Below are 18,443 nucleotides of genomic sequence, written 5' to 3'. Positions count from 1 at the left end.
TAAATAAACAGAACAAACTTTATTTGTGGTCTACAAAAAATTCCAAAAGAATATAGTGTGACATGAATGGTCAATGTTTTTTATTTTCAGTTCCTATTCTGAAGTGCAAGAGATAATATAGTTTCCAATCCACCTACCATCTACTGTTCAAACCTGGCCTTCGATGGTTATTGCATGAATTGAATTTTCTCACATATTCAGCAAAGGCTCGGATAGTACTCGGATGATACCTTAAAGGCAGTGATGTCTGTAATAACCTGCTCAGAATCTGCTCGAGTTTCAACTTCTTTCAAGTCGATGTTGCAACCCCAAAGCCGAATCGTAAGTCTCCTACACTTCGGCGATGATTGTTGCAAATAGGTTCTGAACCAGTTGATGACATCACTCTTGTGAATGGTTTCAAGCTTTTCTGCTTCTTTCAGTGAGGAGTCGAACACATATCTGAAAATCAAAACCCAAGTAGGGTTACTATCAGCAAAATGCTTTAAATTCAGGGTAAAGTTTAAAAGCATTAGATGCTTTAAATTCAGTTAAGAATCATGGCTCCACGGTCGTGATCATCCAATAGAATCAGGGGCTCAGTGATGCTCAAATGTCTGCTCGCCAGTGCGTTAAAAAGGGTTAGGGGATCTCATTTGATTCAAGTGGTTTTAATTGAATTAAAAATTGCCATCCATGTCAGAGTAAATTATATAGATAGCAGTACCTTTTATCGGTTATTTGATTCCACAGCCGATTGGTTTCATACTGGAGGGAAGGATCTTTCTCCAGTAGCTTAGCCACTAACCCACTTTTGTAGTTCTCAAAGGATGCATCATCAAGTCCTTCCTGCTCATCAACATGTCAGAACCAAATTTGTTTGTGCAAAAAAAGAAGAAAAAAATCAAGCATTTTAAAAGTGCACATATCATTGTTGAAAGCCCCTTGATGCTTTAACACAGTTGACATTTATTCAAGTTAAAATCAAGTTAAATGAGAAAATTTATGGTAAATAATTTTGAGGGGGAAGAAAAATTAAAAGAGCTGTCCATGAGAAAACAAAGGCACATAAAGAAGAAGCATGCCATGTAAGAACCAGGATGGCACCTCAGAAGCATTAAGCTAATCAACGCAAAATGATTGTTCTAACAAGCAAAAATTAAACAATTCATATTCACAATAATATTGCATCAACTGAATGCCCAAACCATCTAACTTGGGAACCCCAAAAGATGCAATTTCCCATGAGCCATCCAAGTAAATCATTTCAAGTGAGCAAATGGTCCTTGTAGGTCCTTGTAGTGGACAAGGACAAGCTTCTTAAGACAATAACTATAATGTAGAATCAAACAGTGCAAAAATATAAGAAACTAGCAGTATACGAGAACATTGAACTTGGATACTTACTAACAACTCTTCAAGCCCATTTATGAAATTTTCAATCCTTCCTAGCAAGTAAACTGGGTTGTACTTGGAAGATTGGACTATGAAACAAAACCCATTAATACGATAGGTCACACGCGGGCTACATTCAACAACATAGCCAAGCTGCTCTTTTGTCCTGTATTTCAAAATAAATAGAAAACTTTCAGAAGGAAAAGAGAATAAAGAATTGAGTAAATATAAATCCTACGTAAAATTTGGTTTTCTTTTTGAAGGGTGGGCATAACAATCTGGATATCTCTAAATCATTCTCTATGCCCATCCAATAGAATATGTAGACAACTGCACCTTTGTTTACACAGCCCAAGGAGAACAGCAAAAACCCCCACACAATTAAATTTCTGGGACACAAATCTCATTGGCATGACTCGCCATCATATTCTTGCTTCCCCCAAAATGTAAGCATATTTCCCAGCCTACTTAATACAAAAAACCAATAACCAAAAAAAAAAAAACTCCAAAAAATAACCTTAGCTGATTAAAAAGTGGTTCTTCCACAATTTCATCAAAAAGATCTGCCAAGGCCTTCAATTTTATTGAGTCCAACCCCACTTCTGGCTCAATTTGGAAATAAAGCTGCAGTGGAGATCAAAAAGGAGAAAGAATGTAATGGATCATATCAGGAAAAAGAAAATTGTTAAATTAGTAAATTTTCAATTACCTCGACCACAGAGTTTGTTTCTGATTTATTCTTCACTTTGACATCTCTCACAAGATTGGCACTAGATGGAAGACATATTACATGCTCTTCATGCCTCATATTGACTGGAAGTGGTTGTACAGACAAGTTATTTCTAATTATATTTGATAAGTTGATTGCTTCTTCTTGTAACAAATTGCCATGGCAAAGGGCCTCGATATAGAGCTGTACAATATGCAGACACATTTAAATTTGGAGACCTGTACAATATGCAAGGCATGGCATGGCATGCCAAAATGAACAAATACCAATCTTGAAGAAAAATACGACCTTTTAACATGCCATGAGTTAAGCATACCTGTGAACGAAGCTCAGGAATAAATGCATTTAAATCAGCAAGAGACAGGTCACTTAGAACACATTGCTTCTCCTCGACATCGTAGAAGCTCTTACACAGAACTTGAAGCCTCAAGTATGATGAATGACTTAGAGGCTTCATATTAGCATTTTTTAAATTTCGCTCCAAATCCTCTTTAATAACCTGTCACGCTCAAAAACCATCAAAAAAACTTTACTCTATCTCCAAATAAGTGCAGTGTATTAGAGCAGGCATTCGGTTGAAAAATTAAAAACACATTGGAATATCTATTGACACCAAACGCCACAGTATGTGTACCTTAAAACGATCATCAGATGGCAAAAAAGATTTCGCTATCACCAAAACCTTAGATAAGAGAGCTGGGAGCTTCTCGTTGAAACCATAAACCTTTAGCTCCAGCTTGTCACTCACAAGAGATATGGATGTTTCCAACTTGGCTACACTGGCCTGCAGAGAAACAATAAAAAGTTTCCTGTCATATGATACGTACAACAACAGAAAAAGATACAAATTTACAGAGTAAAAAGTAAATGTCAAACAAAATGAGAACAAATGACCAGCATTATGAAAATAATGTAACAAGCTAATGCAAGGTCTAGCTCAACAAGTTATCATTTCTGTGCAATGAGATTTGAGGGCCATTCAACTAAGTTTTATACCACCAAAAACAACACAACTGGATTTGAACAACTAGGGCAACCAGTCCATGCAATAAGCTGCTACTGTAATCAATTCTCCATTAAAAATAAGCTCCAATAGAAATAGTATCAGATCTCAATATAACACATGTATGGTTATCCTCATAACAAATCACAAACAAGGCAGAGTCACTCATTACGTCATTGTCTCATTCAGCTGATAAATTACAAAAGTGGAGAATTCGTTCAGATAAAAGATAGGCAATGAACCTGATAAATTATCTCATTCAGCTCATCTTTCAGAAGGAGAATAAACAGTTCAGTCATGAGAAAACTCTTCATGCTTGCATATCCCTCTTTCAGATATATGCGGAAATATGTATTTGCACGAGGTACTTTAAAAGTGCTATCAAGCTTGTACCAGAACTTCATTAATGGTTCATCAATTATACATCTTGGGAAGGGTGCAATGACAGGATCATGGTCTAAGTTATCAGCACGAATTGAAAAGTCACTCGGAACAAACTCATTCTTTGAAGGCATATGTAATGAAACATCAACTTCTGATGGGTCCCTCCATATTTCTATCAAAGATGGCGGAATAGCTTCTTCAATATAAGATGATCCAAACCAAGGCTCACATTGGAGATCTGAAATAGGATGGGGAGAGAAAGACAGGATAAACAGCTCAATCATTTATGTTGAAATATAGCTTCTGGTATATTATTGCCAGAAGATATCAAGTACATTATACTGTAATAGCCACAACTCTCATAGAAAGTGCAAATGAGCAATTTGAAATAAAATTGTGCAAGAGATACTGTTCTTCTAGTAAGTTCTCCTTTCACAGATTATATCTCCATTTACAGTTCTATATTTTATATTTTATATTTTATATAGGTAAAATGATAATTCCATCAAATATGAGAACATTGAAAAACTGGAATAACCATTACCTTGAGACTTCACAGATGGCTTGGACACCACATCAATCCTCATGTTTTCTGGTGTAAAGAACTGCAGTAAATGTTTTATAGCTTTCTCATCCCAAATCTTGTACACATAGTCACAATATATAACATTTTCTGCTGGGAAAACAAGCAAATTTTCTGCAATAGAAAATTGCCAATTTTAGTTAGTTAAAATAGAAGATCATTATCATAAAGATGCTCAAAATGATATTAAATGGTCTGGGAAAGACATGACAGGAAGGAAAGCTGCCACTGTTATATGTCGTCATATAGAAAAAAGCAACTGGCCTGCATCATGTTGCTACTAGACATCTTGGTCATTCAAGCTTCAAAATGACCATGAAAGGGTACTTGTTAAACCATGAAACCAAGGATACATAAGAAATTATAGACAGTTCTGTCTGAACTATTCACCACCTTGCATAAACAATCAGGTAAGGTCAAGTAACTAGCAGTATGAGAATTGTCCCCAAAATTCTCCATGAAAGAATTGATTGGAGCAATGGAAAAAAGTTGCAAAGAACTTCTAATCAAAAAAGGAATCTCAATTTCAACAGAAGAAAGATAATGATTTATTTGCTCGTCAAAGGGCACATATTGCAATAATTACAGGAACCTCTAACAAATTTTTAAACTACAAATTACAAGTAGAACTAGTACCAGCTGTGCACACCACAAAAAGATAGATGCCAGCAAGACTCAACAAAGACAAACCTGCAAGTTCTGCAGCATAATCATCCTGAGGTTGCTCTTCTGCAAATCTAAATTCCATGTTTCCAATATCCTGTAGTTCCTTAAATATCCATTGTTGAGGCGGAACTTCTCGTAACAGCTTAAGGTATTGATAAACAAAGCCAATGATGTCAAAAATCTGCAAATAAAGATCATTGTAATCAGTGACAACAACTGAAAGGGCATGGTTTTCTTCATTAAAAAAAAAACATGAGCAATAAATTCAAACAACTCTTGTAACGCTTGAATGACTAAAATATTATGGTCTAGGCAAGTGGACATGCTCCACATTAAAAGCAGCTCCTCAAGATCCTCTAAAAAATGAGGACTATAGCACCGCAGAGCAGAAAAATAAAAATCTTCAAGATATACAAGACAAGACAAAGACAAAACCTTTTCCAAGCCATAGTCAGTCAAGTGAATGGACATGCCAAAGATGTAAGCTAAAGAAGATCGATGCATTCCTTCATCCCCAACTCCTGCAGACAAGGAAGTTGCCAATCCTCTTGCTTTGAGAAATGAATGCAAGCTTCCTTTGCCCTCTGCAAAGTGTAAACATGTGCTTGAAATTACAAATTTAGATAAAAGAGAGAGGCCAACCACACAACAGCTTCCATGGAACAAGAGAATATCCAGGCAAACCATTCATGAATGACATGCTAATATCAAGGGGAAACTAGAAACATGAAAAGTGAACTGAGAACAGAGACCATTGCAAGATGCTACTTACAAAAAAGTAAGACAAAAGTTTTCACTCATTTTGTATGACATCAGTAATTGTTCATTTAAATTTGTGCATTTGCAAAATTCTAGCGCTGAGCTAGAGACTAGTGAAATCTAGAAATGATTTTCTCCCTACTGCTCTAATGTTGCATTTTGTTCACACAATCCCATTTTCTACCATGAACATGTGAGCATACACAGACACTTATGCATGCAGCAGAAAACACAAAGAGTTAGCTTATTGAAAGGTTACAATGAAATTTAAGATGTCAAGTGTATATCTTACCATGCCCAAGCAGATGGGCTAAATAATCTTCAGATTTCTTCAGATAATCTTGGTGAAGACAAGGTAGTGTCCATGTTAAATCGAGGATGTTCACATCTTTTACAGCCTCTAACCTATAAAGCAAACCAGCTTTCCATATAGGGCCTTCCACCTGAAATTTTGGCTTTGTCTGAGGACCTTTTCTGACTTTAGCGAACAATTCAGTAACCCAGCTCTCAAGTACATCCAGAGGTTCTGCATCATTTTTTAGAATTAACATCAAAAGACAAATGTGTTGTGCGTGTAAGATCACTTTTCAAATTAGATTCCAAGTGCTTTTCATGAACAATTTGCACATTTGTAAAATGTGGAAATGACCCTCTATTGGAACATTTCATTGACAAAGAATTATGTCCATTAGAAGAACCACTTCCACCCAAACCTTTTAAAATAAACAAAAAAAATTTGGAAGTAACTGTGCCCCTATATTGGCAAATTGTGCAGTCAAAGATGTACATCCACCAAAAACACACACATATGCAAGAGGCTCAATAACCAAATTTTAGAGGAGAAAAAGTAAGGAAGCTTCAACACAAGCACCAATGAGTGTTGAAGGAGTATTTTAGAAAAGAAAAGGAAGTATTGATACTAGATGTGGAAAGTGAAGTTGGTACGCAAACTTCCATCTAGAAGTTGTGAAGACATATATATGCTACTGACTAGAAGTAAGCTTTTCCCTAAATTCATTTTCAGGACTGTGAAGTTCTTTCCATCACTGTAGTCCAAGCTAATAGTAACCCTCAATTTTTAACTCTCCACTCATGACCATTGCAACCTCTACTACAACAGAATGGAGAGCCCTGACCTAATCATGCTCCCCCACCTACCAACATCAGTGCCACTCTAATACTGGAGTATCTCCGTTTCCACGGGATCCAATATAATCATTCACAAAGGACATCTGGACCATCTCATTCCATGGAATCCAAAAACAATAACCCATAAGAAAAAAAAACTTCTACACGCAGCTATTAAAGTGAATATATGTCCTGCAAATTCGCTTCCCTCAAATCACGTTTATTAAGACAAAAAACCTCATACAAGTTCTCTCATCCAAGCACATATTAAACAGTTTAAACAGTAGATCACATAGAATAAGAATCCCTAAAGGAAACCTTACCTCCTCCAATGACAACCAGCTTCATTAGCCCACCATGGTAGTAATCTCTATATAATTTTAATATGTGCTCCCGCAAATTTATCCCTTTCTCCATGGCATCAACAAGGCTCTTCTTATTGCCTTCCATGAAACAAAAGGAAAGCATTCAGTTTCGCCTATACACATATGCAGACCCGAAAAAGAAACATAACAGAGACAAGCTTACCCCAGGAAAATCTGTTAAATGGATGACCAGGTCTAGATGTATGGCATTGCAGCTGTTGAAGGCGGCAAGCATCGCTTTGCAAAACCTGGTTAAATTCTAGATCCATGCAATTCAAATATACATAATTTAGCAACAAGAAATACACCGACAGCTCAAATAATAACATATAAATTGTGGGTATTAAAGACTTTGGAAAGGAAATCCAAAGAATGGACTCAGAAGAGTGGCACACACCTGAATCCACAGCAAGTACCTCTCTTTCCATAGCTTCAGATTTCATGAGGGGTGAAACAAAAAACTGAGAAAATCTGTTAAAGCAATGAGACCAACATTAAAATCTAAAATATCTCCTACTATTGAAAGACATTCTAGCACAAATATCTATCCATTCAGAAATATGCCGTTACCTTCTCAAAGCACCCTTAAGAAATTCACGTTTGACTTCAAAATGGTAGCAGGTATGCTCAGCTTCAGTATATGCATTTGATGAGCCTCCATGCTTGGACAAGAAACTATCATACTAGAAAAGGAAAAGGTCAAACTGCAAGGCCAATCTACACTTAACTTGATAGCTCTTAATGTTGAACGACAATAAAAATTTCCATATATCTTGTAAAAAGCAACTATTCCAATGTTCAAAAGAAAAGAAATAACAAATATAATGGAACAGGCTGCTGTGTATGCATATAAGGCTAATTTTGCATTCTGATTGCCCTCAAGCAATATATATTGCCCAAAAGGTCATTGCTTTTCAGAAGCCAAGACAATCATGACCATGGATGACTCTTAATTGAATAAGGAAAACTTGTTCAGAATTTCTGTTGTGCGATACTTCATTTACCCTTGCAGTTGATGAAAATTTAAAGTATAAAAAAAAAAGGTAATGCTTAAACCCTAGTAACCACATCTATGATGGAGTTGTCGTCATAAGGATAAGTCACATATCCTGTTAGATAAGGCATCTAAATACATGAAGGAGTGAATTAAATTTGAATGGACTCAAAGCAACCTCTCCAATTTGTTTCCTCATTATTTTTCCATATTCAGCAAGAAGCGCTTAATGAAAAGAACATGCCCAAACAAACCTCATTCTCATCTGGAAACTCTTCACTCCCCATGAAAAGCATGTGTTCTACAAAATATTGAAGTTGTAGTAAAAACCTACATATTAAAGTTTACTATAACATGCTACAATCAGGGTACGAACTTAATCAAACCTAGAAAATGAGCAAGACCCTGGGCTTCAGCAGGATCAGAAAAGCTCCCCATTGCTACACACATTGCTGCCGCTGCCTGCAGATAAAAAAAAGCCACCAAATTTCCCATCATCAAATTCAAGACTTTCTTTTTACCATATTCATAATGAGTGAAAAAATCCTGAATTAATCACAATAAAAATGAAATTTCAACGATTCAGCATCATATAAAAAGTTCGTCAACTATACATAATAAATCAATGAATGAATCCTACAAAACCTAAAACTCACTCACGGTAGTCCCAACAGATTCTATTCGAAGATTTATGAATAATAAACTAACCTTCTTAGTCTGCAAAGAAGCACCTCCCTTTCCTTTCTCTTCCTCTCCTTCACTATTTTCTTCCTCCTCCTCCCCCTCCTCGTCGTCTTCTTCTTCGTCGTCGTCATCGTCGTCATCGTCGTCTTCCTCTTCTTCAACATCATTTTCACTATATTCTACTGTTCCAGATTCATCTGGAACTCCATCTGGATAAATCTCTGGATCGTGAACGAGCAAAGCACAGAGTCCGTTCTCTAGTTCAATCACTCTATACAGTCTCTTATCATTCGGTGACTTTATTACGACGTCGTCTGACCTTGAAACGCAAAGCGCCACCATTGTTTCTCTCTCTTTCTTTCTTTGAGTTTGAGGAGAAAAGGTAATTCCAAGAGAGAGAGGCTTTTGAAAGGAAGGGCTCACTATCTTGCATACACCGAAGGCTGCAGCGATCTTAAACATGGAAGGCGATGGTTGGTTCTCAATGTATTCCTCAAACAAGTATTTTCCTCAATTGTATCCCTACTTATTACCATTTTTCAAGTAAGATTCTTGTTTGAAATCAATTTTAAGGATAACAATTTGATTGGAGGCCACCGGTTGTATTTGGGAGAGTCTACTTTTTATTTTGAGTATTTTTTCAAAAATATTTACGGGTTTGAAAAAAATATTAAATTAATTTGTTTTTTAGTTTTTTATGATAATTTTGATATGTTGATATTAAAAATTATAAAATTATAAATTTTGTTTATAATTTACTAGTTAATAGTTAATAATTAGATGATACTATTCTAATTCTATGATATATAATATTTATTATGTGTAAATATATTATAAAGTATAGTCTAAATTAAAAAATCAGAATTGTCTTCTATATAATAAAGTTTGAATATGAAAATGTTAATTAACGCAACTTTAATTATTACATATATGATTCACAAAAAAAAAGATAATTAGTGCTTATAGTTATAAATCAAACTATGTAAAAATAGTTTATTTAAAGCATTGAATCTAGAATTCAACATAGTTTAAAGTGGATATAATTATAAGATTAGCAAAAATCTAAACGAGCTAATGAATTTGATGCTTTAATATACTATAACAAATTATTTATTAAAATACATTAATTTCTCTTTATGAAAACATCATTTTATTCTCTAAATTATGTATTTTAGTCACAAGATATTATAGCATAACGAGGAGAGACCTAATTGAGGAACTTCGGAATATTAGAAAATCAATTATAAAGTTTTAGTTTTGGGATGTAATTAAGCATTATCGGATAGTTGGAGGACTAATTTAAGTTTATCATCAAGGAAACCTCACGCAAAGAATATTGGTCTACTAGACGTAGACGGTACTTCCCATCTATCGTCATAACACGCGGCGATACGCACACTATCGAGTCAACTCACAGCTATCTCTTCATTTATTTTGAATTAGGGAAAAGATATAAGCTTTTAATTCAGCATTTTAACCAAATACAAAGGTAGTGCAACTTCATGGCATAATTTGTGTCTTTTTAAGGTTTTTTTTAAGAAATGTATTAAAATAATATATATATATATTAAAATTTTATTTTTAACATAGCATATAAAAAAATAAAATAATTTTAAGTAAAAAAATGAATTTTAACCACTTTTGAAGATTTAAATTATTTTTTTTTTAGTGTATTTGAATCCTTTTAATATGCTGATATTAAAAATAAATTTTAAAGAATAAAAAAATATATTATTTTAATATATTTTTAAATAAAAAACACTTTAAAAATTAATTTTTACCAAACTCTTAAACATCTTACAAGATTAAATATTATTTTATCAAGTTTTAGTGTTTCACATGATGAAATTTTTTATTTTTTTATTTTATCAAATATCAAGATAATATCACTTCAAATACAATCAAGTAAGCTAAACAAATATTAGAGATCGGATAATGAGTTGTTGCTCAGAGTTGAAGTGTTTGAAAGTATGATAATAATTATTTTTTAAAATGTTTGTTGCTCGGAAATGATTAAAATAATATTTTTTTTATTTTTTAAAAATTATTTTTTATATTTACATATCAAAACAATATAAAAACATTAAAAACTTTTTAATTTAAAGTAAATAAAATAATTAAATTTTTTAAAAAAAACATAAAAACAACCGAAATCCTAGTAAAATTCCTCAATCTTTAACAGGCTTGAATCTTCACCTCGAGACCTAGAGAGGGGTCTCGAGGTGAAGGTGCAAACACTCCTCGAACTGGAATCTTTAACAGGCTTGAATCTTCAGTCATCAGTTTTCTTGCAGACATGAGAAATTCTTCAAATCGAAGCAAACAATGGCTAACCTCAACTGGATGCAGCAAAAGAAGAGGCAATGGCAATGTATAGCGAGGAGATTTGAGATTTGCAGTTTCCATTACAAGCAAGATAAAGATCATCATCTTCTTAAGCAAATTTAGCAAGCAATCGAACAATCGTCTTCTGCAGACACACCAGAGAGAATGCATTCTACAGCTGTAGATTTTTCCATCATAGCCACGTTGGTCCACTACTTCAACTCTGTAAGATGTTCATAGCCCAATTGTATAGCAGTTCTTGAGCTCTAATTAATTACCCAGGCCGATGAAACAAAAGCACTAGCTGTTGTTGAGCTGGAATCTCAGAATCTTCAGGGTAGATAGAGAAGCGCAAAAGCAGTCGTTTCAGATGCACTGAGAGAGCATGGGAGCTCTAGCCCAGTTTCACATAAGCAAGCACTACTCTAGTTGTCAACGCATGGAAATCTCTCAAAATATTTTCCTGATATACTTTCGCCTGTCAAGCTCATTAGTTACAGGAAAATTTAAAACATTTTAATACTTGAAATTTTCATTTTTTTTGTTAAATTAATATATACTAAATTAGATAGATTGATATTTATTCTAATATTTTGAATATAACACTCAACACAGGTAAATATGGAAGTGTTTAAGAGTATGGTAATGATTATTTTTTAAATGTTTTTTTTATTCAGAAATATATTAAAATAATATATTTTTTAAAAATTATTTTTAACATCAATATATCAAAATGATATGAAAATATAAAAAAAATTAATTTTAAATAAAAAAATATTTTTTTAAAAAAACACTTTTAAAATATAAAAATAAATAAAATTTACATAAAAAAACACGTTTTAACTATATATTGATTAATTGAAAAATGATATATTATTGGATAGATTTAGGTACCATCTTAAAATAAAAATAATGAATGATAGCTGAAATAGATATGTATTTCTGTTCTGAAAGTTTAAAAATTCATTTAAAAAATATTCTTAAAACATAATTATTCTATGTTTCTATTTTTCTTCTTCCACGAAACATGTTTGTGTTTTAAATGTTTTTATCTAGTAAAATACTAATGTCAATTATATTATATGTAAAATTGAGAAAATTAAAATAATTGGCAGTCAAAGGATGAGAAGAATTCTTTAGGGAATATAAAATTAAGGTTTCCTTGATAGCAACCAATTTTTTCAAATTTCAAAATACACTCTTTACTATCCCCCCCTTCCTCTTTGCCTTCCCACTTTTCCTCCTAATTTTTTTTTAATTTAAAAAACCCTAAAAACTCTAATCTCTTCTCAATCTATATGTAAAAACCCTAAAAAACATGTCATCAATGGCAGCAACCACAAGAAGAAGCTTCGACCCAGATATCACTCGATGGGTAATCGAATTCATACTCCGTCAATTACAAATCCCAGTCCTCACAATCAACAAAATCCTTACCAACCGTCACGTCCCGTTATCAAACACCAGCCCTCGTTTCAAAAAAACCCTTCTTCTCCGTCAAATCGATGCCGACATCGAAGACGGTTCGGTTTCTGAGAAAACCCTTGATGCGATTGAGATGGTCGAACAAATTGATAGGAATGAGGGGGACTTGATAATGGATTCGATGAAGAATGCTTATTGTGCTGTGGCGGTGGAGTGTACGGTGAAATATATGCTGGGAAATTTACAGAGGGCGAGAAAGGGAAAGTTTTTGGAGGCGGTGGAGAGGGTTTGGAAGAAGAGGGTTGCTGGGTTGAAGAGAGAGGGGAAGAGTGAGTTGGTAACGGGTAAATTGATGAAATATTTTGAGGAAATGGAAGTGGCGTTGAAGGATGATGTGGTCGCTAAGAGGTGGTTGAAAATGAATACTAGGAATGAGGCTGCGGAGATGGTTAGGATTTATTTAGGGGAAGCTGTTGCGGTTAGTGGGCCGGTGTTTGTTGAGATGGTTGCGAGGATGGAGATGAGAGGGGATGGTGGTCTTCTGTGTAGGAAGAGAGGGGAGGGTGAAAATGAGGGGGTTGAAGTAAATTTGGGTGGTGGGGAGTTGAATGGGTTCGTGGAGAAAAGTAGGGAGGGAGGTGGTGGTGAAAATGGGGTGGCGGGAGTTGATGTGGGTGGCGGGAGGGTTTGTATTGATGTTGATGCTGGAGAGGGATGTTCGAGGTTGGCTGATGGAAATCTGGAGTTGGGGCCTGCTGATATGCCTGCAAAGGAAAGTAGGGAGGGAGGGGGTGGTGAAAATGGGGCAGTGGAAGTCAATGTGGGTGGCGGTAGGGTTTGTATAGATGTTAATGCTGGAGAGGGATGTTCGAGGTCAGATGACGAGAATTTGGAGTTGGGTCCTGCTGATATGCCTGCAAAGAAAAGCAGCGGTGGGTTTTTTTTTCCTCCGGTTTGCTAGTCATGGTTTTATGCTGTTTACTTTTTATTATTATTTGATTGGTTTGTTTTGGCTGTATTGTGTGTTATCATGTTTTGCTTGACTAGTTTTGGATGTTTGAGGAAATCTTATGACAAGGGAAGAACAAATAATCAAGTGTGTCATTTGAGCTTATTATTATTAGTAGACTTAGTTTATGATATGATTTGGGGTTGTTTTGTGGGTCAAATGCGTTGTGGAAGTGTGTTCTGTTCTGTTGTGAAAGTACACCTTGTTCTTAGTTCTGTTCATTTTGGTGTTTCATTTCTGCACTTTTATGATAGTCTTGTTCTTTTTTTTTTTGCTTGGGGTATGCGAGAGCTATAATTCCCTTATAGTTGAGAATCCAATATGTGCATACAACTAATCCTTTTTATATGATGGTTCATGTTGTGCTGATTGACATAGTTGATGCACATGTGATAACTGTATTCATCTCTCTTCTCTATTTTGTTTTCTTGTTTTTTTTTCATGCAGAAATTCAGAAGAACAATATGGTTCGTAAACACAGGCATGTTGTTCCTATCAAACGCTCTAAAGGTCCTGTCAAGATCACAAATACAGAAACTGCAGTAGGGGTCGTAGCATCTAGTTTGTATGATACTATAACTACTGATAAAGTGAATACAGCGCGAGGAAAACTCATAGCTAGCTCTAAGGAGCTGCGAGCAAGGGTTAAGGATCCTCTTCCTGATACCATAAAGCAGGCTGATAATATAATGGTTGAAATGGCAAGGAACTTATCTAATCAGGGTACTTTTGCTGAAATACAAAGTGGAAAAGGTGCAGATACTGTTATTTCTGAACTGGCTAGAAAAATAATAAATCCTGATCCTCCAGGAAAAAATCAGAATGGAAAAGATGCAGGATCATCCTTCCTCTCAGCTAATCAGACTGCTGTGCCTTCAGCTCAGAATCAGTGTGGAAAAGATACTGATGCATGTAATCCTTCAGCCAATCACACTGTTGAACCTTTTGCAGAAAACCCGAATCAATCAGAAGTGGATGCAGCCAATCATTTCACCAACCAAACTGCTGTACCTTCAATAAGAAATGAGAAGGGAAAAGGCGTGGATGCTCCTAATCTTTCAGCTAATCTCAGCAAAAAGGCTAACACTGGAGTCGCATCCTGCAGCCATCAGAATAATGTTTCTAAACCTAGCTTAATGGAGCGGAATGCTACTGCTCGTACCTTTGAGGTATGAGTCATTTTTTTTATTGAAACCAATCTGCTTGTTTATTTTCAGATGACATTGTTAAAGGGGTGCTTTTGCTCCCTTGTATAAAGTATGTATATTTTTGCAGTTTGTTGAGTATATTTTCTTGAATGGAAGGGCATAGGGGTTTTTGGCTGTACAAACATCTGTTCAGAATGTCTTTATATTGTCTTTAGGTGTTCTGTTTTCTATAGAATGGAAATGACAAGCACCATCCTATTACTTGGTAAAAGTTTTATGCAGATAGAGACTGACTTTCCATATCAAAAGTAACTAATAGGAAGTCATGTTCAGTTTTTGAAAGAACAGATTTATTTTCCATTTCAATTGAAATGATTTTTACGAGTTGATAATCTGATAGTAAGATTAGTTTTCAACAAAATATTATGTTAAGTGTTTTATTCCAAGACCTTCAGATTCATGTTGATAAGTGAAATGCCATATTTTCTTTTGACATTTTGATAGGGTTTCACAGTTGCTTTGAAGTGTTTATCTTGTTCAGTCTGTTTTGCCATACATTTCTTTTTTCATAGTTTGCAAGCATGTTGTTTTTAATTGCATCTTACCATATAATTTTCTTGTAGTGGGACGATTCAATAGATGACTCTTCTGAAGGAACAGGAGATCAGATGAATAGAATTCATTTAGATAGCCCAAAGAGAAAGGCTGTCTCTCCATTGAAGAAATATGAACTGGCAAGGTTTGCTAAGAGGAGAAAACCTAAGAGGTGGAGTTTGGAGGAGGAAGATGCTTTGAGGGAGGCTGTAAAGAAGTATGTAGTTTTGTTAGGCAAAGCATTAGGAAAATCAAGTTTCCTTTTGCTGTTTTTTCCTTTCTCCTCTATCTAGGGGATGGCTAATATTTTCTTTTCTGCTTTTTATTGTTTGATGGATTCTTATTCTTGCTATTTTCTCCTTCTGAAGGTATGGCAAAGGAAACTGGAAGCTGATCTGGAACTCTAGACGTGATGTGTTTCAAGAGAGAACTGAGGTTCACAAGATCCATTGTCTTGTAGTGTTTATGTTTGATTGGCAATTTTTCTTTGTTTTAATGTTGGGCATATTTTTTTTTTCCCCTTGATGATTTCTCCAGGTTGATTTGAAGGATAAGTGGAGGAACATGACAAGATATGGTTGATACTGTCAGCAAGTTAGAGTTCGCTTTCTTTTGTTTGTTGCTCAAGATAAAAGTCGAGCACTCATGCCCCCCTTTTTAGGTTTCCTACTAGTCATATCCATATGGTTTTTGTAAGTATTTCCTCGTGAAGGAAATCTGTGTAGTGTGAAGTAAACTTTGACTAGGGGACTAACTTGGAAATGAAATGTATATGTAGTTTCTATAAAAAACCACGGACTTGCTGGATGAAAGGTCCCTTGAAAAATATACCAGTAGCTTCTTGTCTTTTTGTGTAACAGCCCGGCAGCCTGGCTCAACATGCTGTATATTATCTATTTTGGGCCTTACCATCCTTACGGTTTTGTTCTTGGTAACGCAAGCCCACTTTCAAGCCTGACGCCCTAAAAGGCGTACAATATGTTAACAACAACACTACTAATAAGGCCAGCTATCAAACCCTCACCCGCCGATGTGAGATGTTACAATCCACTTTCTTTAAGGAGCTCGATGACCCTGTCGACACAATTGGACAACCAGTGAGGTCGACTCTGATACCAAATGTAACAGTCCGGCTCAACATGTTGTATATTATTTGCTTTGGGCTTTACTGCCCTCACGGTTTTGTTCCTGGTGACGCGAGCCCACTTCTGAGTCTGATGCCCTAAAAGACATACAACATGTTAGCAACCAGCACTATTAATAAGGCCAGCTACCAAACCCTCACCCGCCGATGTGAGATATTACATGGGTCGCATGTCCAACATTATCTAGGCAACACACCTAACAAAGTTAGGCGTCCGCCTAATAGTAGGCATGCAATCGGATGGTGGGCTCAAGTTTTTAGCCCAAGCCTAGGCGTATGCCCAACATGTGCTCATGTTACTATGCCCGAGTCCATGCACCTTAATATAAATTGAGCTCAGACGTTGTAGCCCGAGCCTATAGGGATGCTTGCCTATAAGGATGTTTTTGGACCTTTTTAGGGTTTTTCCCCTATTAAATTTGGCTTTATCATAAATTAAAGGATTTTTTGTCACGATATGAATTCCAGGTCCATGACCGACAATGAAGGAGTGGTGTCGAAATAACACCCCACTTACGCTAAACCTCAGAATAGATATATTAAAAGAATAAGTTATTTAAAAATACACAACATTTCATAATCTTCAGAAAATATTATATTATTTAAAACTAATGAAATCAAATGATAGTTCAAAACTTCTCATCAGTAATTAAAACAAAAACAATAATCCATAATACTTATCACATTGTCAAAATCCAAACTTAATTAAAACAGAGTAATAGTGGAGTGTCTAAGACATTAAATCAAAACTAAAAGAAAAGCCTCACAAAATAAGTAAGTTATACCGACCAAAACTGAAGAAGTAGGAACATTCAATAAAGTCCACCAGCTAACAGATACTAAGAACCTGAAATAATATTAGGAATGAGGGGTGAGTTCAACCAACTTAATGAGAGAATAATATTTATATACATTTTAGATATTAATAGTTTGCAAGTTGATTTATCATGATATAACTAGTCGTACTCATTATATAATCAACATATATATTTATTTATATTAAATGCTTATTAAAGATTATCCCACTCACTCGAAAAAATATAAATTAAAAGGAATATTAGATGGAAAACCCGAAAAATCTATTAAGAATTGTTAGGAGAACCTACAACAAATATATAAAATATACTCAAAACAATACAAATAAAAGATTCTAATGCATAAAAGAAAACTAGGTTTAGTCTCCTAGGTTTTTAGGGAATAAAACGACAATTTTTCGAAAAAGGGACCAAAACATAATTTTACTAAAATTGAACCAAACTGTACATACATAACCATACTGAAATTTCACCCATAAACCATCCTCAATTCTTTCCATAACAAAACAGAGATCAAACTGCAATTCCTTTAAAGTTCAGGGACTAAAGACTAAAATGTAAATTCCTAAAATTAAGGGATCAAACTGAAAATATTCCATATAAATTATCAAACTGAGATTCATCATCATTAACCTCATAAAAACATTGCCCAGAATTCCAAAAGACATATTAGGGGTCAAATTATAATTTTTCAAAATTTAGGGACTAAAATGTAATTTTCATAAATCAAGGACCAAAATAAAATTTTGCCATCTTCAACCTCAAGACCATTCTGTCCGGATTTTCCAGCAAGGTTGAAATGAATTTCTTAACACATAAAAATCAATTTAAATAAATCAACTGGTAAATTCTTATTTCTAACAACATACTTAAAATCAATAACTTAACATTAACCCCTAATAATTATAAATCAATCTTAACAATATAAACTTTAAATCCTTATAAACTCTAATACCTTTTTTAATCCTTTCATAAACAAATCATAATTGAAAATAATATGAGAGAAAATCACTTACTTGCTATCTTTATTTTTTTTGAACAAAAAATTCAAGATAAAAAATTGAAATATTTAGTTTGATCATGAGGGGAGGGTCATGACGGCCATATAAATTAAATGAGAGAAAAGTAATTCTCTTATAACTTTTCTTTATATACCTAAATTAATTTAAATTGAGTTTGAGTTAATTTGAGTTTGGATTTGAGTCAAAAGTTTGGGTATTACACTTCTAAATCGATTTTTTACAAGTCTTTCCTGGTAAATGTATGAGCAAGATATAAAATTTTGTACCAGCTTGATTTTGTAGGAACTTCTC

At 34.5% G+C, this 18,443-nt stretch overlaps 2 protein-coding genes across 2 annotated transcripts; one reads left to right on the top strand and one right to left on the bottom strand.

Annotated features, from left to right (window-relative positions):
• Window positions 1-9,115, bottom strand: LOC133669765 (nardilysin-like). Its single transcript, XM_062090035.1, has 19 exons — window positions 8,695-9,115; window positions 8,373-8,448; window positions 8,241-8,287; window positions 7,563-7,675; window positions 7,390-7,463; window positions 7,156-7,251; window positions 6,951-7,070; window positions 5,792-6,025; window positions 5,176-5,324; window positions 4,765-4,921; window positions 4,036-4,188; window positions 3,350-3,729; window positions 2,739-2,888; window positions 2,421-2,603; window positions 2,084-2,287; window positions 1,892-1,998; window positions 1,387-1,540; window positions 707-828; window positions 1-441 (listed from the first exon to the last, which is right to left on the bottom strand). Exons 1-19 carry the CDS (start codon window positions 9,010-9,012, stop codon window positions 198-200), a joined length of 3,081 nt encoding a protein of 1,026 aa, XP_061946019.1. The 5' UTR covers window positions 9,013-9,115; the 3' UTR covers window positions 1-197.
• Window positions 9,116-12,169: 3,054 nt separating this feature from the next.
• LOC133670244 (uncharacterized) lies at window positions 12,170-16,028 on the top strand. Its single transcript, XM_062090766.1, has 5 exons — window positions 12,170-13,352; window positions 13,877-14,598; window positions 15,201-15,388; window positions 15,540-15,606; window positions 15,709-16,028. The coding sequence occupies exons 1-5, from the start codon at window positions 12,314-12,316 to the stop codon at window positions 15,751-15,753; spliced, it is 2,061 nt and encodes a 686-aa protein (XP_061946750.1). The 5' UTR covers window positions 12,170-12,313; the 3' UTR covers window positions 15,754-16,028.
• Window positions 16,029-18,443: the final 2,415 nt, after the last annotated feature.

This window comes from Populus nigra, chromosome 12 (assembly GCF_951802175.1).
Source record: "Populus nigra chromosome 12, ddPopNigr1.1, whole genome shotgun sequence".
NCBI classification, from domain to species: domain Eukaryota; kingdom Viridiplantae; phylum Streptophyta; class Magnoliopsida; order Malpighiales; family Salicaceae; genus Populus; species Populus nigra.
This window is presented reverse-complemented; position numbering and strand designations above follow the sequence as displayed.

Coding starts and splice junctions, on each gene's coding strand:
- LOC133669765 (XM_062090035.1), bottom strand. CDS start 9,012: ATGGTGGCGCTTTGCGTTTCAAGGTCAGACGACGTCGTAATAAAGTCA. Junction 4,189..4,764: donor TTATGCTGCAGAACTTGCAG/GTTTGTCTTTGT, acceptor TTTCTATTGCAG/AAAATTTGCTTGTTTTCCCA. Junction 2,288..2,420: donor TTCCTGAGCTTCGTTCACAG/GTATGCTTAACT, acceptor CATATTGTACAG/CTCTATATCGAGGCCCTTTG.
- LOC133670244 (XM_062090766.1), top strand. CDS start 12,314: ATGTCATCAATGGCAGCAACCACAAGAAGAAGCTTCGACCCAGATATC. Junction 14,599..15,200: donor CTACTGCTCGTACCTTTGAG/GTATGAGTCATT, acceptor ATTTTCTTGTAG/TGGGACGATTCAATAGATGA. Junction 15,607..15,708: donor TGTTTCAAGAGAGAACTGAG/GTTCACAAGATC, acceptor TGATTTCTCCAG/GTTGATTTGAAGGATAAGTG.